Below are 21,207 nucleotides of genomic sequence, written 5' to 3' on the forward strand. Positions count from 1 at the left end.
ACGACCTGAAACTTTTGTTTCCGTGGTTGTGAAGTGTTTTTAATAACGTGGTGGTGGTTTTGAATCACGTGGGGGTGAGGTATTTTAAATTATGTGGTGGTGAGGTGTTTTTAAATCACGTGGTGGTGAGGTGTTTTGTATTACGTGATGGTGAAGTGTTTTGAATTACTTGGTGGTGAGGTATTTTTAATTATGTGGTAGTGAGGTGTTTTGAATTAGTTGGTGATGTATTTTTAATTATGTGGTGGTGATGTGTTTTGAATTAGTTGGTGATGAGGTGTTTTGAATTACTTGGTGGTGAGGTTTTTTTAAAATTACGTGGTGGTGAGGTGTTTTGAATTACATGGTGGTAAGGTGTTTTGAATTACGTGGTGGTGAGGTGTTTTAAATTATGTGGTGGTGAGGTGTTTTGAATTACGTGGTGGTGAGGTATTTTGGATTACATGGTGGTAAGGTGTTTTGAATTACATGGGGGTGAGGTGTTTTGGATTACGTGGTGGTGAGGTGTTTTAAATTTGGTGGGGGTGAGGTGTTTTGAATTACGTGGTGGTGAGGTGTTTTGAATTACGTGGTGGTGAGTATGTGCTGAGGGGTTCTTTTTTTGAATTTTATAATTATATATATGTATATATATATATTGTTGCAGTTTTGGGAATAAAGGTAACCCCCCCTCTTAGTTAGTTACACCACAACATGTAGCCTCGCTTAGTTCAGTTATTTCCTATTAAATTGTTGAGCATAGTCTTATTTCCTGTGTTAGTATGCATTGAGACAGGCCAGTAAGTGTAGGCTTCAGTGCTCATTGGGCTGGAATGCCATGTGTTCTTTGGGCTGGAATTCCATGTGTTCTTTGGGCTGGAATACCATGTGCTCTTTGGCCTGGAACAAGTCTGGAAGGCCCGAGGGAGGAGCTGCAGGGGAGTGGCCGGTACGCGGCAAGCAGCCAATGGAAGCTCAAGGGGAGTGGCGAACAACGATGGCCAGGGGAGGAGTTTGGAACATTCGGGTGAGACTCTGGGGAGGGGTTATAAAACCCGGGCCGGATCCACGAACTCAGACTGCCCCCGAACTAGCTCTCGGTGATAGAGGTGTGGTTGGAACTCTCTCTGTGATCGAGGCTCTCTGTGCACGAACTCTCCCTGCCATGCGCTCTGCTGCCTATTAATAGCGCTTGCGAGGACGGTGTCTCCCGGGGCCACAGACGCCAACGATCTCCTTGCCTGAGCTCCCTGAACGTGCCGCGAACATCCCAGGGACACGCTGAACGAGCTGACCGGGACGAACGGCGCCAACGACCGCGCTTAGAGCGCGTCGTCCTTCTTCATCCTTTTCCCCTCGTGAGTGAGTGGGCCCTTGTCCGGGGATTAAGTAAGGCCGTTAAGTCCTGCTCTCTGTGTCTCTTTGCCCTGATCACTGGATAAATTGTAAAATAAACCTGTGTTCTTTCGCATCCATTTGGTCGTTCATGTCATTTCCCACCATTGGCTTCGCACTGTACGAGTAAAACCGCTCAATCGGGTTCAATAAGAATTAAGGGCACGAGTCACGTGACACGCAAACCGCTCAGGCATATCAGACCAGCGTGACTCGTGCGAGGTCCAGTCCCCGTTCTCGTGGCGGCATGTGTATCGAAGGTACGTGGGGATTCGACCCGATACCCTTCCACACGCTCGCTACAGGGGTGGCCGCTGGAATTGCTCCGCAATCCGCCCCACGAGTGTAAAGTAGGTCGTGGACTCGAAGGCCCGAGGGGGAAAGGGGTTTAACCCCCCTTTGTACGTCGACGGGCGCGAGATCCGCAACAATATATATATATATCAATTTTTTTCACTTCAAATTTTTATGTATTTTTAAAAAGAAACTTGCATAATAGTGAGCATGGGACATCAACCATAATTGGTGATTAACTTCATTTCTGAACCATATTGAAAATATCAGAAAATTGCCTGATACATGTGAGCTGCATGGCGATATGGTCAATTTTAAAATATATTTCATTGATTAATTTATTTGTGGGGCAAAACACCATGGGGTCTTTAACATCCATCAGCTATTGTTAGCAAATGAGTCCCTTCATGAGCCTTCACGTAAAATACAAAATTGTACATATGTATTATTTTGTGCATTTAATATTAACAAAAATGAATTTAATGCCGCTGCTGGCCTTGTTTCCACAGATTCGCCATTCTTGACAGCTGAAGATAGTGTTTTGGGAGGAGTCATTGTGCTTAGATGCCAAGAAAGTTCAGAAAACTGTGAAGTTGGATCTGGGAGTCGGGCATTCATGGGTGAGAATGCACCCTGAATTTGCTTTTACTTTTTCCACATGCGAAATTTGCATTTATGTTTATTTAAATTATACAATGGACTACAAAATGTAAATGTTTCATGATATTTGTTATATTATATCACTTTTATCTATCAATATTGTTGAAATGAAGATCAAATAGCTGTGTGTTGAAATATGTTGAAAAAGTCAAAACTTTACATGGGGTGTACTTACTTTTTCACGTGACTGTATGTCCATCCTCAGACGAGACAGAAAATATCTGAGTAATCTCAAAGCTGAACTTTACAAACCTGTCTCCTTCCTCAAAGTACAGGTTGTTTTGTTAAGTCTGCCTCTGGTGTATGCTTCCTCTCCCTCCCCTCCTTCACCTAAAATGGCCTCAATGCTGAGTCTGCTCAACACAAGGCAAAATTTGTCATTGTTTCCCTCCAAGACTCCCCCTCGCCCCTCCCCTCCTAGACTCCTCCCTCACCCCTCCCCTCCAAATCTCCCCCATATCCCATCCCTTTCAAATCCCTCCCCTTGTCCCTTCCCTCCCAAACTCCCCCCTCGCCCCTCCCCTTCAAATCTCCCCACCCTCATTTCTTCTCAATTTCCCCCCTCTCACTCCCCCTCCTCAAAGCGTCCTCCCTGCTTCTTCCCCCTTCCAACTCTCACCTCCATCTCCCCCAACCTTCTGCCTCGCTCTTCCCCCTCCTCAAATAACACCTCATTGTGCCTCACCCAATCACCATCAAACCTTTTGTCCGCCCCATCCTTCCCTTTCTCCGAGCTATTCTGAAATCTCTGACACACCTTCAACAGCTCTCCCTACCTCTTCCACCTCTTCCACATCTTACCCTACCCCTCCTCCCCCCTGTTCTGTATCCGATGCTCCCCCTTCCTCTTCATTAACGGTATGGACCTCAAACATCCGGGGCCTTCGTTCAAACTTAACTGATCTCTCCATACAGGTTGCTTCTGTCAAACCAGACATGATCTGCTTAACAGAAACTTTCCTCCTTAATGATGTCTCTGATTCCTTAGTATCTCTCCCGGGTTACTCCCTCCTCCGGTATGATAGACCTGAGCCTCGTCCTGGAGGTGGGGTTGCTATCTTTATCAAAAACTCTCTTCCTCACTCGCCCTGCACTGCACTCTCTCCACCTCACCCCCAGGAATACCTCTGGCTACGGCTTCCCCTTCGCTCCCACCTCTTGTTCATATGTGTGTTGTACCGTCCACCAAACAGTGATGACTCCATCTACATCTCGCTGTCTGATAATATGGACCAACATCTATCTACTCATCCCAACTCTCTCTTCCTCATATGTGGTGATTTCAATTGTCACCATGCCAGTTGGCTGGGTGTGGGTACCTCTCTCACCAGCCATGGCTCCTCAGCAAAGGACTTCTGCGACTCACTGGGACTGACACAATCTGTCAATTTCCCGACCCGGATCTCAGTCAACGGAGCATCTTCTCTTCTGGACTTGGTTATGACTAACTTCCCTGAAAATGTCTGCTGCTCTTCTTCTGCTCCAATCGGATCATCTGATCATGTCCTTGTTAAAGTGGACATCTCTCTGACCATTCTCAGGGAGCCTGCTCAGCGTCGACGAGTCTGGCATTTCACTCAGGCCAACTGGCACGGTCTTCAAGCAGCCATCAATCATCTGGACTGGTCTCCCATCTCTACCACCTCTGACATCAACTCATCCTGGGAATTCTTCCAAAGTAAATTGCTCTCTCTCATGCACAGATTTATCCCATCTCGTCTTGAGTTGTCATACCCTTCCTCCCGTCCATGGTCTACGGAATCTTGTGGTGAGGGTGTTGCCCAGAAACAACTTGCCTTCGTCTCCTGGAAAGCAAATCCAACGGAAGGAAATCTCATTTCCTTTCACAAAGCCCGAAACAAGTGTGTGTCCACCCTCAGGAGAGCCAGGAAACAATATCTCTCTGTTCTCAAGACCGAACTCTCTTATCTGTCTCCCTCTTCCAAATCCTGGTGGCGTCTGGTCAAATCTGTTTCTGGTGTTTGTTCCCCCTCCATCCCCTCCCTTACCTCAAACGGCAACACAGCTGACTCCGCACGTGACAAAGCTGAATGCCTCAACTCTATGTTTGCCTGTAGATCTTGTGTCCCAAACCCATCCCTCTCTGTACCCACCATACTCAGTCGTACCCAGCTGCTCCTGGACTCCGTGTCCTTTCCTCCTGACAAGGTGGAAAAGTTTCTGTCAACCCTCGACTCTGATTCTGCAACTGGACCTGACGGCATCAGCCCACGGGTCCTAAAATCCTGTTCTTCCACTCTTTCACTCCCTCTCTCTGTTCTCTTCACCCTCTCTTTTGCTCAAGGTCAACTGCCATCTGCTTGGAAATCAGCCAACATCACCGCTTTGCACAAAAAAGGTGCAAAAACAGATCCTAGCAACTACAGACCAATCAGCCTTCTCCCAATTATCAGCAAAGTCATGGAATCCATCATTGCTTCGGATATGAAATCTTTCCTCTTCTCCAATGGCTTGATCTCTGATCATCAATTTGGTTTCAGACCAGGTCACTCTACTCTGGACATGCTGCTTCTGCTGTCTCAACAATGGATGGAGGTCCTCAATGCCAAACAGGAAATTAGAGCTGTCTCCCTCGACATATCACGTGCCTTCGATACGGTCTGGCACCCCGCTCTGCTCACCAAACTCTCCTCCTTTGGTATCCATGGAAATCTCCACGCATGGCTGGCGGACTTCCTCTATAGTCGTCGTCAACGTGTGGCTGTGGCCCTGAATGGGTTTCTCTCATCTCCTCCTCCTGTTCAGGCTGGAGTTCCCCAAGGCAGTGTTCTGGGCCCTGTGCTTTTTCTGGTCTTCATCAATGATCTCTCTGACTCTCTTGAAAATCCTCTATATCTCTTTGCTGATGACTCCACTCTCTGCCGCTCCATTCCTCATCCCTCAGATTGGCAGTCTGCAGCCTCCTCACTCTCTGCAGATCTGGACAAAATCAGACTGGGCAAACAAGTGGAACATGTCTTTCAATCCTGACAAATCTCACACTCTTACGATGTCTCTCCGAAAAGACCGACTGGACAACCCTCCCATCTACTTTCTGAATAATCCTCTCCAAGAAGTTCTGTCACTCAAGCTTTTGGGTCTCACTATCTGCCATGATCTTTCCTGGGAAAACCACATTTCCAAGCTGGCCTCCAAAGCCAGTCGCCGACTGGGCATCCTCCGTCGTGCGAAGTCCTTCCTTGGCACACCTGAGCTCCTCACCACATACAAGGCTTTCATCCGCAGCTCAATGGAGTACTGCTCTCCCCTCTGGGCTGGTGCTCCTGCCTCACACCTAGCTCGTCTTCACGCTGTTGAAACCAAAGCATTCAGAATCATTGGAATCTCCCGCGATGACGCTATCTCCGAGGGCCTTTCACTTAATCACCGCAGGCAGGTTGGTGGTCTTTCCGTCTTCTACCGACTCCTCTCCGGCCTTGCTCCCCCAGCTCTCTCTGGGCTCTGTCCCCCAAATATTCCTGCAGGTCACACAAGATCTGCCTGCAACCCTCTTATGGTTAAACTGCCAAAATCAAGACTCTCTGCTCACCTTCACTCCTTCATTCCTCTTTTCTCCCGCCTCTGGAACAAACTCCCTCACTCTCTTCAATCCCACTCCTCCCTCCAGGTCTTTAAAACGGCTGTTCACCACCATCTCTTATCTTCCCCAATCCAAAACCTTGATCTTTTCTACCCCCGCTAACTTCACCCCAAACTCACTTTTTTGAGGTGACTTTTGACTTCTTTCCTGGAAGTCCTTGGTGTCCTTGCGTTTTATACCTATCCTGCCTTCCCCCAGGCCCTCTCCCTCCAAAAACTTCTCCTGATGTCCCTGCTCTCAAATGTTGTGTTTGTGTGCTTCCTCCCCTTCTCTCTCCATCTTGTCGACCGCTCCCCTTTTTATATACTTTGTTTGCTTGTTTGTTTGATTTGTTTGTTTGATAAATGTTGGCTCTTTCACGAGCCTCGACTCTGTACACAAAAAACAAAACAAAACAAAAAAGCTCATTTTCTCAACTCATCCAGCTCTCTGCAGCTTATCCCCTGACACTGACCTTTTTCACCAAAAAAGGAGAAAGTTCTGGTCAGCCTTGACTCTCCATAGGCAACAGGGTCAGATGGCATCAGTACCCATGTTCTCAAATCCTGCTCTACTGTTCTCAGTTGTCCTCTGTCTGCTCTTCACCATGTCCTTCATTTTAGGCCACCTCCCTTCTACTTGGGAAAACCAATATTATCACTTAAATAAAAATTAGGGGTGACAAAACAGATCCTCCTAACTACAGACCAATAATCTTTCTTCTAGTTATCAGCAAAGTCACAGAATCCATCATTGCTGGTGACTTCATCTTTTCTCTTTTGAAAAACCTGATTGCTGATAATCAATTTGGATTCCGTTCTGGTACTCAGCTTTGGATCTGCTGCTGCTTCTTTCTCGACAATTGATCATGGCACTAAATGTTTAAAGCAAGAGGTGAGGCCTCAGTCCCTGGACATACTTCAGACATTTGACACAGTCTGGCACCCTGCTCTGCTTAACAATACTTCTGCTTGTGGAATACAAGTCTACCATTCTTGTCTTGCTGAGCTCCTTCTAATATCACAATTCCATAATTCTCAGTAGCCCAAACTAGTGTGGTGGGCTCTGTCCTTTTTTTCCTTTGTCCATAGCACAATGGAGTACTGCTCTCATCTATCGGCTGCTGCTCCTTTGCACTTGTCCTGGATTATTTGGAATCGAAAGCTCTCAACATTATTTTCATCCCTCACAAAGAATCAGAAGCATCATGACTTGATTCTGTCAATTTTTTCAGCAGTTTAAGCCTGAAAACATTAGTTAGCAACTAGAATTTTAGACTTTTTATGCAATGTCGAGGCTTGTGCAGGAGCATTGCAGCTAGGATATGGAACGGATCAGGACGGAACAGTATAAAGAGAGGAAGAAAACATACCAACAGCAGGGATGAGGGACAAAATAGTGGAAGACCTCAATAAGCCAGGGGTGTGGTGAAGAATGAGGGCCAGGGAAGGACATGTGGTCTGGACAAGAGGGACACAGAAGTAAACTCCCAGGAAGGAAAAACTGCAAACCTGGAAAGAGGCAGGTCCAGTGAGAGTCGATGGGGTGCAGAATAGACCATGGCCACGGATGGAGGACGATCTGAGATGGTGGCGACCAGCCGTCCTGAAGACCCGGAGGGAAGATAGAGAATGAAGAAAACGCAGAAGCTGACTCCACAGGTGGTAATAGAGGAGAACAAACGAGTGAAGGTAGTGACTCAGGATATTGGGACCCTCACCAGCAAGGGGCCACCGGCAGAGGGGTGGACTGACCTTATATTTGGGGGACAGAGCACAGAGAGAGCAGTGGGTGGTAGACCAGAAAGAAAGAGGTAGAAGACAGAGACCACTGACCCATATGGCATGTGAAAGTGACAGGCCCACAGACTCATCAAGCTCTGGATGAAGGCCTCATCAGTGGACAAGAGTTCAGGTGTGTCATGGAAGGACTTTGCACAATGGAGGATGCCCAGTCAGTGACCAGCTCTGAAGGCCAACTTATAAGTATGGTTTGTCAAGAAAGATCATGGCTGATGGTGAGACCCAGGAGTTTGAGTGACTGAACTTCCTGAAGAGGATTATTAAGAAAATAGTTGGGGGAGGGGAAGGACTTGCCAGACAATCCTTTCAGAAATAGAGTGAGAGTGTGAGATTTGTCAGGATTGAAATACATATTCCAAGTGTTTCCCAGATGCAAAAGACACAGAATCCAGGAGCAGTTGGGTGCGACTGGGTTTGATGTTTACAGAGAGTGAGGGATTGGGTGCACAGGATTTGGTAGCAAACACAGAATTGAGTCATTCGGCCTTCTCACGAGTTGAGTTGGCTGTTGTGCCATTTATGGAGGGGGAGCTCACACCAGAGCCAGACTTAACAAGGTGCCACCAGGTTTGAGAGGGAGACCAGTTTAAAAGTTGAATCTTGACGTTGGCCAGATTTTGTTTTCTGGCTCTCCTGATTGGGGACACACTTGTTATGGGCTCTGTGGAACGATCTGATATTACCTTCGGTTGGATTTGTCTTCCAGGAAGAGAGAATGCAAGTTGTTTCAAAGCAACTGCGTCCACACGGGATTCAGTGTACTATGGGTGGCAAGAAGGGAAGGATAACTGAAGATGAGATGGGGTGGATCAGTGCACAAGAGAGAGTAGGTTTCTGTGGAAGAATTCCCAGACTGAGTTAATATCAGGGGTGGCAGATATAGTGGTCCAGTTATGAAGTGAGATGAAGGCTTGAAGGCATGCCAGTCTGCCTGAGTGAACTGCCAGACTCGCCTTGCTGAGGCGACTCACTGAGAATCACTAAATAGGTGTTGACTCTTACGTCTTACAAGCACATGTTCAGATGAACTAATTGAAGCACAGGTAGAGCAGTAGACATTAGTGAGGAACTTGGCCATCACCAACCCGAGAAGGGATGATTTGCTATTGGCATAAATCTGAGTCAGATGGTACACAGATCGAGTCGGTCTGATGGAGTAAGAAATCCTTTGCTGAAGTGCCATGGGTGGTGAGAGACGAACCAACACCCAGCCAATTGGCATGGTGACAATTGAAATCACCTCATGAAGAAGACAGTTTTGGGATGAGTGGTTAAAAGTTGGTCAATGTTGACTGAGAGAAATGTATATGGAGTCACTGGAGGATGGTACAACACCCAGCCAAACAAGAGGTGGGCCCAGAGGGGAAGTCACAGCCAAAGGTACTTCTTAGGTTTGAGAGGTGTAAGAGCAGTACACGGACAATGATAAATGCAGTTATTGATATGTATTGCAACTCTTCTACCAGGACGGGGTTCAGGCCTATCAAACAGGAGGAGATAATAGCCATGGAGATAAGGCCGAAGGAATCGAGGATGTCCTGTAGGAGAAAGGATTCTGTTAAACAGATTATGTCGGGTTTATCAGCGGCAGCCTGGATTGAGAGATCTGTCGGGTTGGAACAGAGGCCTCGGATGATGAGGACACACAGTTGGGGACAAGGGAGGAGGAGGAGATATTTACATTGTGCAGGAATGTGGAAAGAAGCTCGGAGGGAGTGCAAGGCAGGGGGCAGCCTGAGAGGGTGCAGGGTAGGGAGGGGGGGGGGGGGGGAGCTGGGAGGATGCAGGATGAGGAGGGGCAGGGAAAAGCTGGGAGGGACACTAAAGTGAGGGGGAAGCTGAATGGGGGTGGGGGAGGAAGCTGAGAGGGGGCAAGGGGTGAAGATTAGAAGGAATGAGGAGGGAAGCTGATAAGGAATGAGGGGGTAAGATGATAAGGAATGAGGGGGGAAGCTGATGAGGAATGAGGGGGGAAGCTGATAAGGAATGAGGAGGGAAGCTGATAAGGAATGAGGGGGAAGCTGATAAGGAATGAGGGGGAAGCTGATAAGGAATGAGGGGGGAAGATGATAAGGAATGAGGGGGGAACCTGAAAAGGAATGAGGGGGGAAGCTGATGAGAAATGAGGGGGAAGCTGATGAGAAATGAGGAGGAAGCTGATGAGGAATGAGGGGGAAGCTGAGAGGGGGCAAGGGGTGAAGCTTAGAAGGAATGAGGGGGGAAGCTGATAAGGAATGAGGGGGGAAGCTGATAAGGAATGAGGAGGGAAGCTGATAAGAAATGAGGGGGAAGCTGAAAAGGAATGAGGAGGGAAGCTGATGAGGCATGAGGGGGAAGCTGATGAGGCATGAGAGGGAAGCTGATGAGGCATGAGGGGGAAGCTGATGAGGCATGAGGGGGAAGCTGATGAGGCATGAGGGGGAAGCTGATGAGGCATGAGGGGGAAGCTGATGAGGCATGAGGGGGAAGCTGATGAGGCATGAGGGGGAAGCTGATGAGGCATGAGGGGGAAGCTGATGAGGCATGAGGGGGAAGCTGATGAGGCATGAGGGGGAAGCTGATGAGGCATGAGGGGGAAGCTGATGAGGCATGAGGGGGAAGCTGATGAGGCATGAGGGGGAAGCTGATGAGGCATGAGGGGGAAGCTGATGAGGCATGAGGGGGAAGCTGATGAGGCATGAGGGGGAAGCTGATGAGGCATGAGGGGGAAGCTGATGAGGAATGAGGGGGAAGTTGAGAGGGTTGAGGGGAAGCTGAGCGGGTTGATGGGAAGCTGAGAGACAGGGAGGATGTGAGGTCGAGTGGGAAGCCGAGGGGGGTGGGAGTGAGGGCATGGGGGAAGCTGAAAAGGGATGAGAGGGGAGGCTGAGAGTGTGTAAGGTTTAGGGGAATCTGAGAGGATGTGAAGTGAGGGGATGCTTAAGAGAGGGACACAGAAGGGGTGGGGTTGGGAAGATGCAGGCATGTTGGACATGTGGGGGAAATGTACTGACATGCATTTTGACATCTTTATTGATGGAACTAATGATGGCAGCAGCAGAATGAATTTGGAAGTGTACAGAAACATTTTGTCTGCCTTTGTACAAGAAAATGCCTCCCAACTCATTGGGCGATGCTTCACCGTGCAGCAAGATAATGACCCAAAACAAAACTGCCAACACAACACAGATGGAAATACAGTATCACAGATATGATGGATTTCATCCAGAAAACAAGTTTAATGAAATCAAAGGAGGAACTGCTTGATCTGACGTCCAAGACTTCAACAGCAGCATTACAAAGGCTACACCGCAAGATGAAATCCTCTCATCTCATTTTAGACTGGTCAAGTCAATGTCCTGATTTAAATCCAATGTAGCATTCATTTCACTTACTGAAGAGGACACTAAAGTCAAAACCCCCCAAAACAAACAACAAATGAAGATGGTAGCAGCAAAGGCTTGGCAAAGCATCTCAAAGGAAGATACCAAGAGTTTAGTGGTGTCATTGGGTCACATTCTCGATGCCATTATTGTATGTATGTGATATGCAACCAAATACAAACTATTTTACTACTTTAATTTACTTTAAGTTAATCAGTTGCAATACTTATAATTACCTAAAATGGGGGGACTGAACATAAAAAGTGTGATTGTTCTACAATGGTGAAACAAACATACATAGAAATACTAAGAAATAATGAGCTGTTTTTCTGTAATCTTCTCATATCTTGATCTCAAATCCAATTTTCTTGAGTATATAGCAATAATAACAAATTTCACTATTCGAATACTTGTGGATGGCACTCTATATGAAGTTTATTAAGGCATTTTTACCCTTTTCCAACATAGGTTTACTCTTTTCCAACACAAGTTTACCCTTTTCCAACACAAGTTTACCCTTTTCCAACACAACTTTACTCTTTTCCAACACAAGTTTACCCTTTTCCAACACAAGTTTACTCTTTTCCAACACAAGTTTACTCTTTTCCAACACAAGTTTACTCTTTTCCAACACAAGTTTACTCTTTTCCAACACCAAGTTTACTCTTTTCCAACACAAGTTTACTCTTTTCCAACACAAGTTTACTCTTTTCCAACACAAGTTTACTCTTTTCCAACACAAGTTTACTCTTTTCCAACACAAGTTTACTCTTTTCCAACACAAGTTTACTCTTTTCCAACACAAGTTTACTCTTTTCCAACACAAGTTTACTCTTTTCCAACACAAGTTTACTCTTTTCCAACACAAGTTTACTCTTTTCCAACACAAGTTTACTCTTTTCCAACACAAGTTTACTCTTTTCCAACACAAGTTTACTCTTTTCCAACACAAGTTTACTCTTTTCCAACACAAGTTTACTCTTTTCCAACACAAGTTTACTCTTTTCCAACACAAGTTTACTCTTTTCCAACACAAGTTTACTCTTTTCCAACACAAGTTTACTCTTTTCCAACACAAGTTTACTCTTTTCCAACACAAGTTTACTCTTTTCCAACACAAGTTTACTCTTTTCCAACACAAGTTTACTCTTTTCCAACACAAGTTTACTCTTTTCCAACACAAGTTTACTCTTTTCCAACACAAGTTTACTCTTTTCCAACACAAGTTTACTCTTTTCCAACACAAGTTTACTCTTTTCCAACACAAGTTTACTCTTTTCCAACACAAGTTTACTCTTTTCCAACACAAGTTTACTCTTTTCCAACACAAGTTTACTCTTTTCCAACACAAGTTTACTCTTTTCCAACACAAGTTTACTCTTTTCCAACACAAGTTTACTCTTTTCCAACACAAGTTTACTCTTTTCCAACACAAGTTTACTCTTTTCCAACACAAGTTTACTCTTTTCCAACACAAGTTTACTCTTTTCCAACACAAGTTTACTCTTTTTAAGCTACTGCATATATTTAAACAATATTTCGAAAAAACTTTGTCTAATAAATTGAATATGTGGACTAACTATCAAATATAATGTTTATTAATGACGTTTGGTTTTAAGCAGTTTTTGATTTGTAAAGTGAAATGTATTTGATGTTTAAATTTAAAAGTGAATGACAGAAGTAAGTCAGTCAAGATAGGTTTGGTGTTCAGTTCTGTTTTGTTCTTCTGATGAAAATTAGACCTAACTATAACTCGCAGGTGCTAATAGTTTTATTTAAATGGAAAATTGCCTGCTTTTATCTCTTTTTATGAGCCTCAATCAAGTTTCCCAAAAAAAAATTCTGTTACTTACGCAAAGGTTGGTAGCTTTCATCATGACTTTTGAAGACTGGATTGGTGGGGTTAATTCTAATCAAGCAACAGCTTTCCCTAACAAGAATAAATTTGCATGACATTTAACTATTCTTTGTTTAACTGTTCCGTCTCTTCTTCTCTCTCCTCTCCCCCCACCCCTCTCCTTCCTCCTCTCCTATCCCCCTCTCACCTTTTCCCCTTCTGCTCCCACTCACTCCCCTCTTTCCCCTCTCTCCTCTCCCCCTTTCCTCCCCCATTCTCTCATCTCCCCCGAACCCCAGGGAAGGGTAGGAGAAAAGGACATAGAATTGGGTTTTCGAGGGGGAGGGAGAGCATAGATGGGACAGAGTTGGGAGGGGTTTTGGAATGGCAGTGAGGGTGGGGGGGCAGGGAATTTAAAAGTTGTGGAGGAGACTGATGAGGGGGTTTGAATGCTTGGAGTGGGGAGGTGGGGGGAGAAAGAGCAAATAGTTTCAGAGAAAAGAGCAAGTACCTACTTGGGGGGGGGGGGGGGGGAGGGGAGGGGCTCTAAACCTCCTTGGACCTCGATTTTTTTTTTTATGCAGTGAACAAACTTTGGTACATCACGGGGTGGTGTTCAAGTTTCATCGAATTTCTGGGTGTAGTTTCAGAGAAAAAAGCAAATACCTATTTTTCAGGGTGGGGGGGGGGGGGGGTTAAACCTGGACCCACTTTGACCCCCGGCAGCCCTCCTTTGGCCCTGATGTTTTTAATGACGTGTACACAAACTTGAGTCGCAACATACCAAATATCATTTTAGCCAAGTTTGGTCACAATCCCATCAGCAGTTTCGGAGAAGAAGTTGCAAGTGTTGACTGACTGATGGACGGACGGACGACGCACCATCCCATAAACTCCCTGGAACTACATTCCAGGTGAGCTAAAAATGAGGAAGACATGTATGCATATGACTGTGACATGAGAGTTTGAGAGAGAAACAAGAAGAGGGTCCAAAAAAGAGCATGCACTGTATGTTTGACAGGTGGCGTGCCTGAGATGGAGTAAAGCCGCAAAACAATTTTCAGTCAACAAACAGCCCTAAAACCATTCCATGATGTGATAAGAGAAGACCCTTAGATTCAGGTTCCATGGGATTACTATTGGTTATTGCCGGTGCGTTTGATTAATCTGGCTCAGAAGGAGGTAGATGAGCAGCTGCAGTCCAAAAAGGAAAATGAAATTAGATTAACATGTGAATGACTGCTCTGTAAACAATAAGAAGCTTGTCCTTAGCCCCATTCCTACTCTCCAACAAAAGTGCTTTTGTAAAAAGAAAATGACTGAGCAGCGAATTGCTTAAAAAAGGCACAATTTCTCTTTTAGAATGTGGATAGCCGCAAGCGAATGACACGTTCCGCTGCTACACACAACCTTCTATGTAACTCTACCCACCGAGAGGAGGGGCGTTAAGCGAAGCAAAGCATAGCGTCTTCAGAGTGTGTAAAGGTGTTTGTATTCCTCCAAAGAGTGTGTAAAGATTCCAATAATTTGTAGCCATAATGCAGCGACGTGCGCTGGTGACAATGGAGCGACTTGCTCTGCAAGTAAAAAGGTGGTTTCAACAAGTAAAGGTTTGATTATAACGAAACAGAGCAGCACTAAAATTGCATTCAAAGTTATTACAAGACTATGAGTCGACCAAGACGAGGCTGTTGGAAAAACAAGACTGAGATTAGGCCGTGAGGAAAAGGAAACTTGGAAACTCGTAATTGGTGATGCACTTAGTCAGTCTTGCAGGTTTTGGGGAATTTTTTTTTTAAAGATCAATAATAAAATCAAGGGCATTGAGATATCTGGTTCAAATAGGGATGGCTTTCGCGATCTCGTCTGATTTCTCTTCAGTAACTTGCTAAGCTTTGATAAACATTTGTGTACACTCTTAAATGAAAGTTGTGCTGTATATTCATCAAAAAATTGTCACAATTTAGACAAAAATGTGTATTCTTTTATTTATTTATTTTTTGTCGCTGCTTGCTTATTGCTTCCCTAATCCCAAACAGCTTTTCTCAAGTGCCCTTTTATTCTCCTTTTCGTTTGATTCTCTTAAGTTTTGGGTTGTTGCCATTTCGATGTTGTGCACCTGTGTGCATTTTAATTGTGAACTTTTAATAATCAATACCAAAGTCAAATAGTACTGATATTAAGTATTATTATTCTTTTGAAAAAATATTTCCTTTCTAATGAGTTCATGCTTTGCTGCTAAAGTAAGGTAAAGTGACCAGTAAAGTCATGCGGCCGTTCATTCATGCTGTTTATATACAGCATGTGCATATTCACCTGACTGGTCACATGACTTCATTATTATTTTACTGTACCTTGTCCACCCCTCACCCACCTCCTTCTCCTCCCCTTCTTCCCTCTTTTTATTTTCAGTGGAGTTCCTGTGGGCACATACAACAGACAGCATGTGTGTTGGATATATGTCAACACAGGATGGCAAACCGCAGGTGGGAGTGAGGGGGTGTGCGGATGGGGGGCTTATTTAGCATGAAGGTGTTCTGATTCTGTGTGATGTTTTGCACTTTTGACTATGATAAACGTTGCAGGTGTTTTGGAAATCCAGACCATTTAGCGTGGTTTTTTTTTCTTGCAATGGAATATTCATCTTGCTGAAGAATTTCAGTCAGCAGATGTTTTTTCTTTTTTTAATGTCATTTGTTAAAGCGTGGACTTTATTTCTATTCCTATTATTTTGTGATGTGCTTCTGTGAAGTCGTTTCAAGAATTTTCAGGTTGTGATCCAGAGTGCCTTTGATGCTGCAGTTTTTCTTTCCTGACCCCCACCACAGCCTTGCTCCCACCTGTGTAAATGGTTATAAATGTATATGTGGAAGGTTTTCAACAATCCTTGAAAGGTTTCAATTATTTTTACCTTGTAACTGTTTTCATAGTATTGCTCTGATGAATAATTCAGTGATATTGTTGATGTCTGCTGCAAAAGTTATTCGGCCATGGAACCATTTTAATGAATTGTATTACAAATGAATGGATCAGGACTTTGTGTGAAAAGATTAGTGTTCAGAGGTTGGAGTTTTTGAACCTGTAGTCATGCTAGAACATAGACCTGGTCAAAGACGTCATGAAAGGCGTTTTATTTTATTGGGGGTAGGATGGCATCTTTGAGATCAACGTTGGCGCAATAGGCCAATCCTTATACTTCACTAGTAAAACATTTTTCATACCCTGAACTTTTTTTTTTTAATATTCAAGATCGAGGCTCGTCTAAGAGCGAACATTAATCACAAAAGGACAAACTGACACATAAAACATAAGATAAAGGGAGCGGGAGACAAGATGGGGAGAGAGACGGAAGCACACAAGTACAACATTTGAGAGCAGGGACATCGGGAGATCTGTGGGAGGAAGAGAGCTTTGGGGGAGAAGGGAAGGGAAGGGGGTGGGGGGTGGGAGAGGTATAAAACACATGGACACTGCGAGGACTTCCAGGAAAGAAGTCAGAATTTCAAAAAAGTGAATCTGGGGTGAATTAATGGGGATAGAAAAGATCAAGGGTTTGGATGGGGGAAGATAAGAGATGGTGATGAACAGCTGTTTTTAAGACCTGGAGGGGGGAGTGGGATTGAAGAGAGTGAGGTAGTTTGTTCCAGAGGTGGGAGAAAAGAGGAATGAAAGTGAAGGTGAGCAAGACAGTCTTCATTTTGGCAGTTTAACCATTAGAGGGTTGCAGGCAGATCTTGTGCGACATGAAGGAATATTTTGGGGACAGAGCACAGACAGAGCTGAGGGAGCTAGGCCGGAGAAGAGTCGGTAGAAGACAGAAAACCCACCAACCTGCCTCCGGTGAGTGAGTGAAAGGCCCTCGGAGGTAGCTTCATCGCAGGAGATTCCAATGATTCTGAAAGCTTTGGTTTCAACAGTGTGAAGCCGAGCTAGGTGTGAGGCAGGAGCACCGGCCCAGAGGGGAGAGCAGTATTCCATTGAGCTTCGCTGAAAGCCTTGTATGTGGTGAGGAGCTCAGGTATGCCAAGGAAGGACTTCGCACGACGGATGATGCCCAGTCGGCGACTGGCTTTGGAGGCCAGCTTGGAAATGTGGTTTTCCCAGGAAAGATCATGGCAGATAGTGAGACCCAAAAGCTTGAGTGACAGAACTTCTTGGAGAGGATTGTTCCGAAAGTAGATGGGAGGGTTTTCCAGACGATCTTTTCAGAGAGACATAGTGAGAGTGTGAAATTTGTCAGGATTGAAAGACTTGTTCGAGTTGTTTGACCAGTTTGTGATTTTGTCCAGGTCTGCAGAGAGTGAGGATGCTGCAGATTGCCGATCTGAGGGATGAGGTATGGAGCGGCAGAGAGTGGAGTTATCAGCAAAGAGATAGACAAGATTTTCCAGAGTCGGAGAGATCATTGATGAAGACCAGAAAAAGCACAGGGCCCAGAACACTGCCTTGGCGAACTCCAACCTGAACAGGAAGGGAAGATGAGAGAAATCCATTCAGGGCCCACAAGTTGACGACGATTAGAGAGGAAGTCCGCAAGTCATGCGTGGAGATTTCCATGGATACCATAGGAGGAGAGTATGGAGAGCAGAGCGGGGTGCCAGACCGTATCGTAGGCACGTGATATGTCAAAGGAGACAGCTCTGATTTCCTGTTTGGCATTAAGGACCTCCATCCATTGTTAAGACAGCAGAAGCAGCATGTCCAGAGTAGAATGACCTGGTCTGAATCCAAATTGATGATCTGAGATCAAGCCATTGGAGAAGAGGAAGGATTTGATGTCAGAAGCGATTATTGATTCCATGACCTTACTGATTATTGGGAGCAAGCTGATTGATCTGTAGTTGCAAGGATCTGTTTTTGCGAAAATTGGTCTGTTGGACTGTTTTGTTTGTTTTTGTTTTGTTTTCATTGGTCTGTTTTGAACTGCTCCATATATGTCGGAGTTTAAAGCAGAGAATGCATGTTGATGCCCTTTTTATTGTATCCGGAGAACACACGATGATTCCCTCTTTATTAAATCGGAGAATGCACGATGATTCCCTCCTTATTATATCGAAGAAAGCATGATGATGCCCTCCTTATTATATCGAAGAACGCATGATGATTCCCTCCTTATTATATCGAAGAATGCATGATGATTCCCTCCTTAGTATATCGAAGAACGCATGATGATTCCCTCATTATTATATCGAAGAACGCATGATGATTCCCTCCTTATTATATCGAAGAACGCATGATGATTCCCTCCTTATTGTATCGAAGAAAGCATGATGATTCCCTCCTTAATATATCGAAGAACGCATGATGATTCCCTACTTATTATATCGAAGAACGCATGATGATTCCCTCATTATATCGAAGAACACATGATGATTCCCTCCTTATTATATCGAAGAACGCATGATGATTCCCTCCTTATTATATCGAAGAACGCATGGTGATTCCCTCCTTTGATGATTCCCTCCTTATTATATTGTTACGGACCGCGGATAAGATGTTGGTTTTGCCGAGCGGAGGCCCCGCGGCCCTAACAGTTACCTCGACTAACCCGATTCCTGAACGTTGGCCGGATCGCGCCACAGATATTCAATTGGGAAAAGACTAAGGCGACACGGATGTGAAGAAGAAGAAGACAAAAAGGTTGGAAATACGAATCTAATTTATTTACTATTTACAGGCTCAAAAAAACCAAGGAGAAGGAAAGATAAGAAAATAATATACAGAAGATATTAGAGACACAGTGCAAATTCCTTATACAAGCTTAATTAAATACCCAGGGACAGAACAAACAAAGACAGACTCACGCGGGGAATGATGATAGGACTGGCGGGAGGTGGATGGCTGGAGGGACAGGAAGGTCCACCGGTACTGCAGCGCGATCGGCGCGTTTGGCAGCCGCCGTTCCTTCGCGGCCCCGCTCAAAACTGCCGTCAAGGCCCCCACTTTGCTGTCGTTGCTGCTGTGGCTGCGGCTGCTCTGGGGACGTCGCGTGCTTTGCCAGGACTCGTCTGGTCCAACTGAACAACGTGCTTGCTTCTTGCCCAACTCTCTTGCTTGGTCCAACTTTGGCGAGCAAGGCGACGAATAGCAGGCTTTGTGCTTCCCTGGACGATCTCTCCTGGATGATCTCTCTGGATGATCTTTTTGGATGATCTCTTTTGGACAAGAATCGCTGCTGGATGATCTCTTTTGGACAAGAATCGCTGCTGGATGATCTCTTTTGGACAAGAATCGCTGCTGGATGATCTCCCTTGGACAAGAATCGCTGCTGGATGATCTCCCATCTTTTCTCGCAGGACCTTGCGCGCGCGCTTTTTATAGCGCCTCCGGCGATCAAGCCGCCGGCCTTTAGGACACGCCCATCGGTGTGCTCACCTCGGCCCTGATTGGTCGGCACGGCCCTCTAGCTCCGCCCTTGATGACGATGGGCGGGCACGCCTTTTTTCCCCCGACCCAAGCACATGTTCAATGGTGGTTTTGGAGGGGATGTAATTGGCAATCGAGGCTTGGCAATGACGAAAGGGGAAAGTGAAAGGAATCTACTCTTTCACTTGGTGCAATGGAGTGTCATCTTAATGGGAGACAAGGCCTTACCCTAATACACATAATAAAAATATAACTATCAACCAGGGGGAAATCTATGATTGGCTGACGTGTATGCTTTATGGACTAATTATGGGACGCCCTTTGACCTTTACACAACACTGGAGGCAGGAGGGTCCAGAATCGAGCAATATTAATAAAACACACAATAAAAAAAATACAATCCTCATATCCACAACAATATCGACGAACGCATGATGATTCCCTCCTTATTATATCGAAGAACGCATGATGATTTCCTCATTATTAAATCGGAGAACGCATGATGATTCCCTCATTATATCGAAGAACGCACGATGATTCCCTCATTATATCGAAGAACGCATGATGATCCCCTCCTTATTATATCGAAGAACGCATGATGATTCCCTCCTTATTATATCGAAGAACGCACGATGATTCCCTCCTTATTATATCAAAGAACGCATGATGATTCCCTCCTTATTATATCGAAGAACGCACGATGATTCCCTCCTTATTAAATCGAAGAATGCAAGATTTCCTCATTGAATCGGAGAATGTATGATGATTCCCTCCTTATTATATCGAAGCATGCATGATGATTCCCTCCTTATTAAATTGAAGAACGCACCATGATTCCCTCCTTATTAAATCGAAGAACGCACGATGATTTCCTCATAAAATCGGAGAATGTACGATGATTCCCTCCTTATTATATCGAAGAACCCACGATGATTTCCTCATTAAATCGGAGAATGTACGATGATTCCCTCCTTATTATATCGAAGAATGTACGATGATTCCCTCCTTATTATATCGAAGAAGGCATGACAATTCCCTCATTATATCGAAGAACGTACGATGATTCCCTCCTTATTATATCGAAGAAGGCATGACAATTCCCTCATTATATCGAAGAACGTACGATGATTCCCTCCTTATTAAATCGAAGAACACATGATGATGTTTTTCTCATTATTGAATCGGAGAATACACGATGATTCCCCCCTTATTATATCGAAGAACGCATGACGATTCCCTCCTTATTATATCGAAGAACACACGATGATTCCCTCCTTATTAAATCGAAGAATGCACGATGATTTCCTCATGATTGAATCGGAGAATGCACAATGATGCCCTTCTTATTAAATCAGAGAATGCACGATCATTCCCTCATCATTAAATTGGAGAATACACGATGATTCCCCTCCTTATTAAATCGGAGAATGCATGATTATTCCCTCCTTGTTATATCGGAAAATGCACGATTATCCCATCCTTATTAAATTGGAGAATACATGATTATTTCCACCTTATTAAATTGGAGAATACACGACTATTCCCTCATTATTATATCGGAGAATACATGATTATTCCCTCCTTATTAAATTGGAGAATACACGATTATTCCCTCCTTATTCAATTGGAAAATACACGATTATTCGCTTCTTATTATATCGACGAATACAATATTATTCCCTCCTTATTCAATTGGAGAATGCACAATTATTCCCTCCTTATTTCATGGGAGAATACACGATTATTCCCTCATTATTATATCAGAGAATACACGATTATTCCCTCCTTATTAAATTGGAGAATACACGATTATTCCCTCCTTATTTAATCAGAGAATGCACGATTATTCCCTCCTTATTAAATTGGAGAATACACGATTATTCCCTCCTTTTAAATTGGAGAATACACGATTATTCCCTCCTTATTAAATTG

At 44.6% G+C, this 21,207-nt stretch overlaps 1 protein-coding gene across 2 annotated transcripts in view; it reads left to right on the forward strand.

Moving 5' to 3' along the window:
- Window positions 1-21,207, forward strand: part of TASP1 (taspase 1) — a 94,029-nt gene that overhangs the window by 63,643 nt on the left and 9,179 nt on the right. For both annotated transcript variants that reach the window (XM_068128469.2, XM_068128470.2), the window contains exons 11-12: window positions 2,178-2,288; window positions 15,322-15,395. In XM_068128469.2, coding sequence (XP_067984570.2) covers window positions 2,178-2,288; window positions 15,322-15,395 — 185 coding nt within the window. The remainder of the gene's footprint in view (window positions 1-2,177; window positions 2,289-15,321; window positions 15,396-21,207) is intronic.

The sequence above is a fragment of the Myxine glutinosa genome, chromosome 9 (assembly GCF_964187855.1).
Source record: "Myxine glutinosa chromosome 9, kmMyxGlut1.1, whole genome shotgun sequence".
NCBI lineage: Eukaryota > Metazoa > Chordata > Myxini > Myxiniformes > Myxinidae > Myxine > Myxine glutinosa.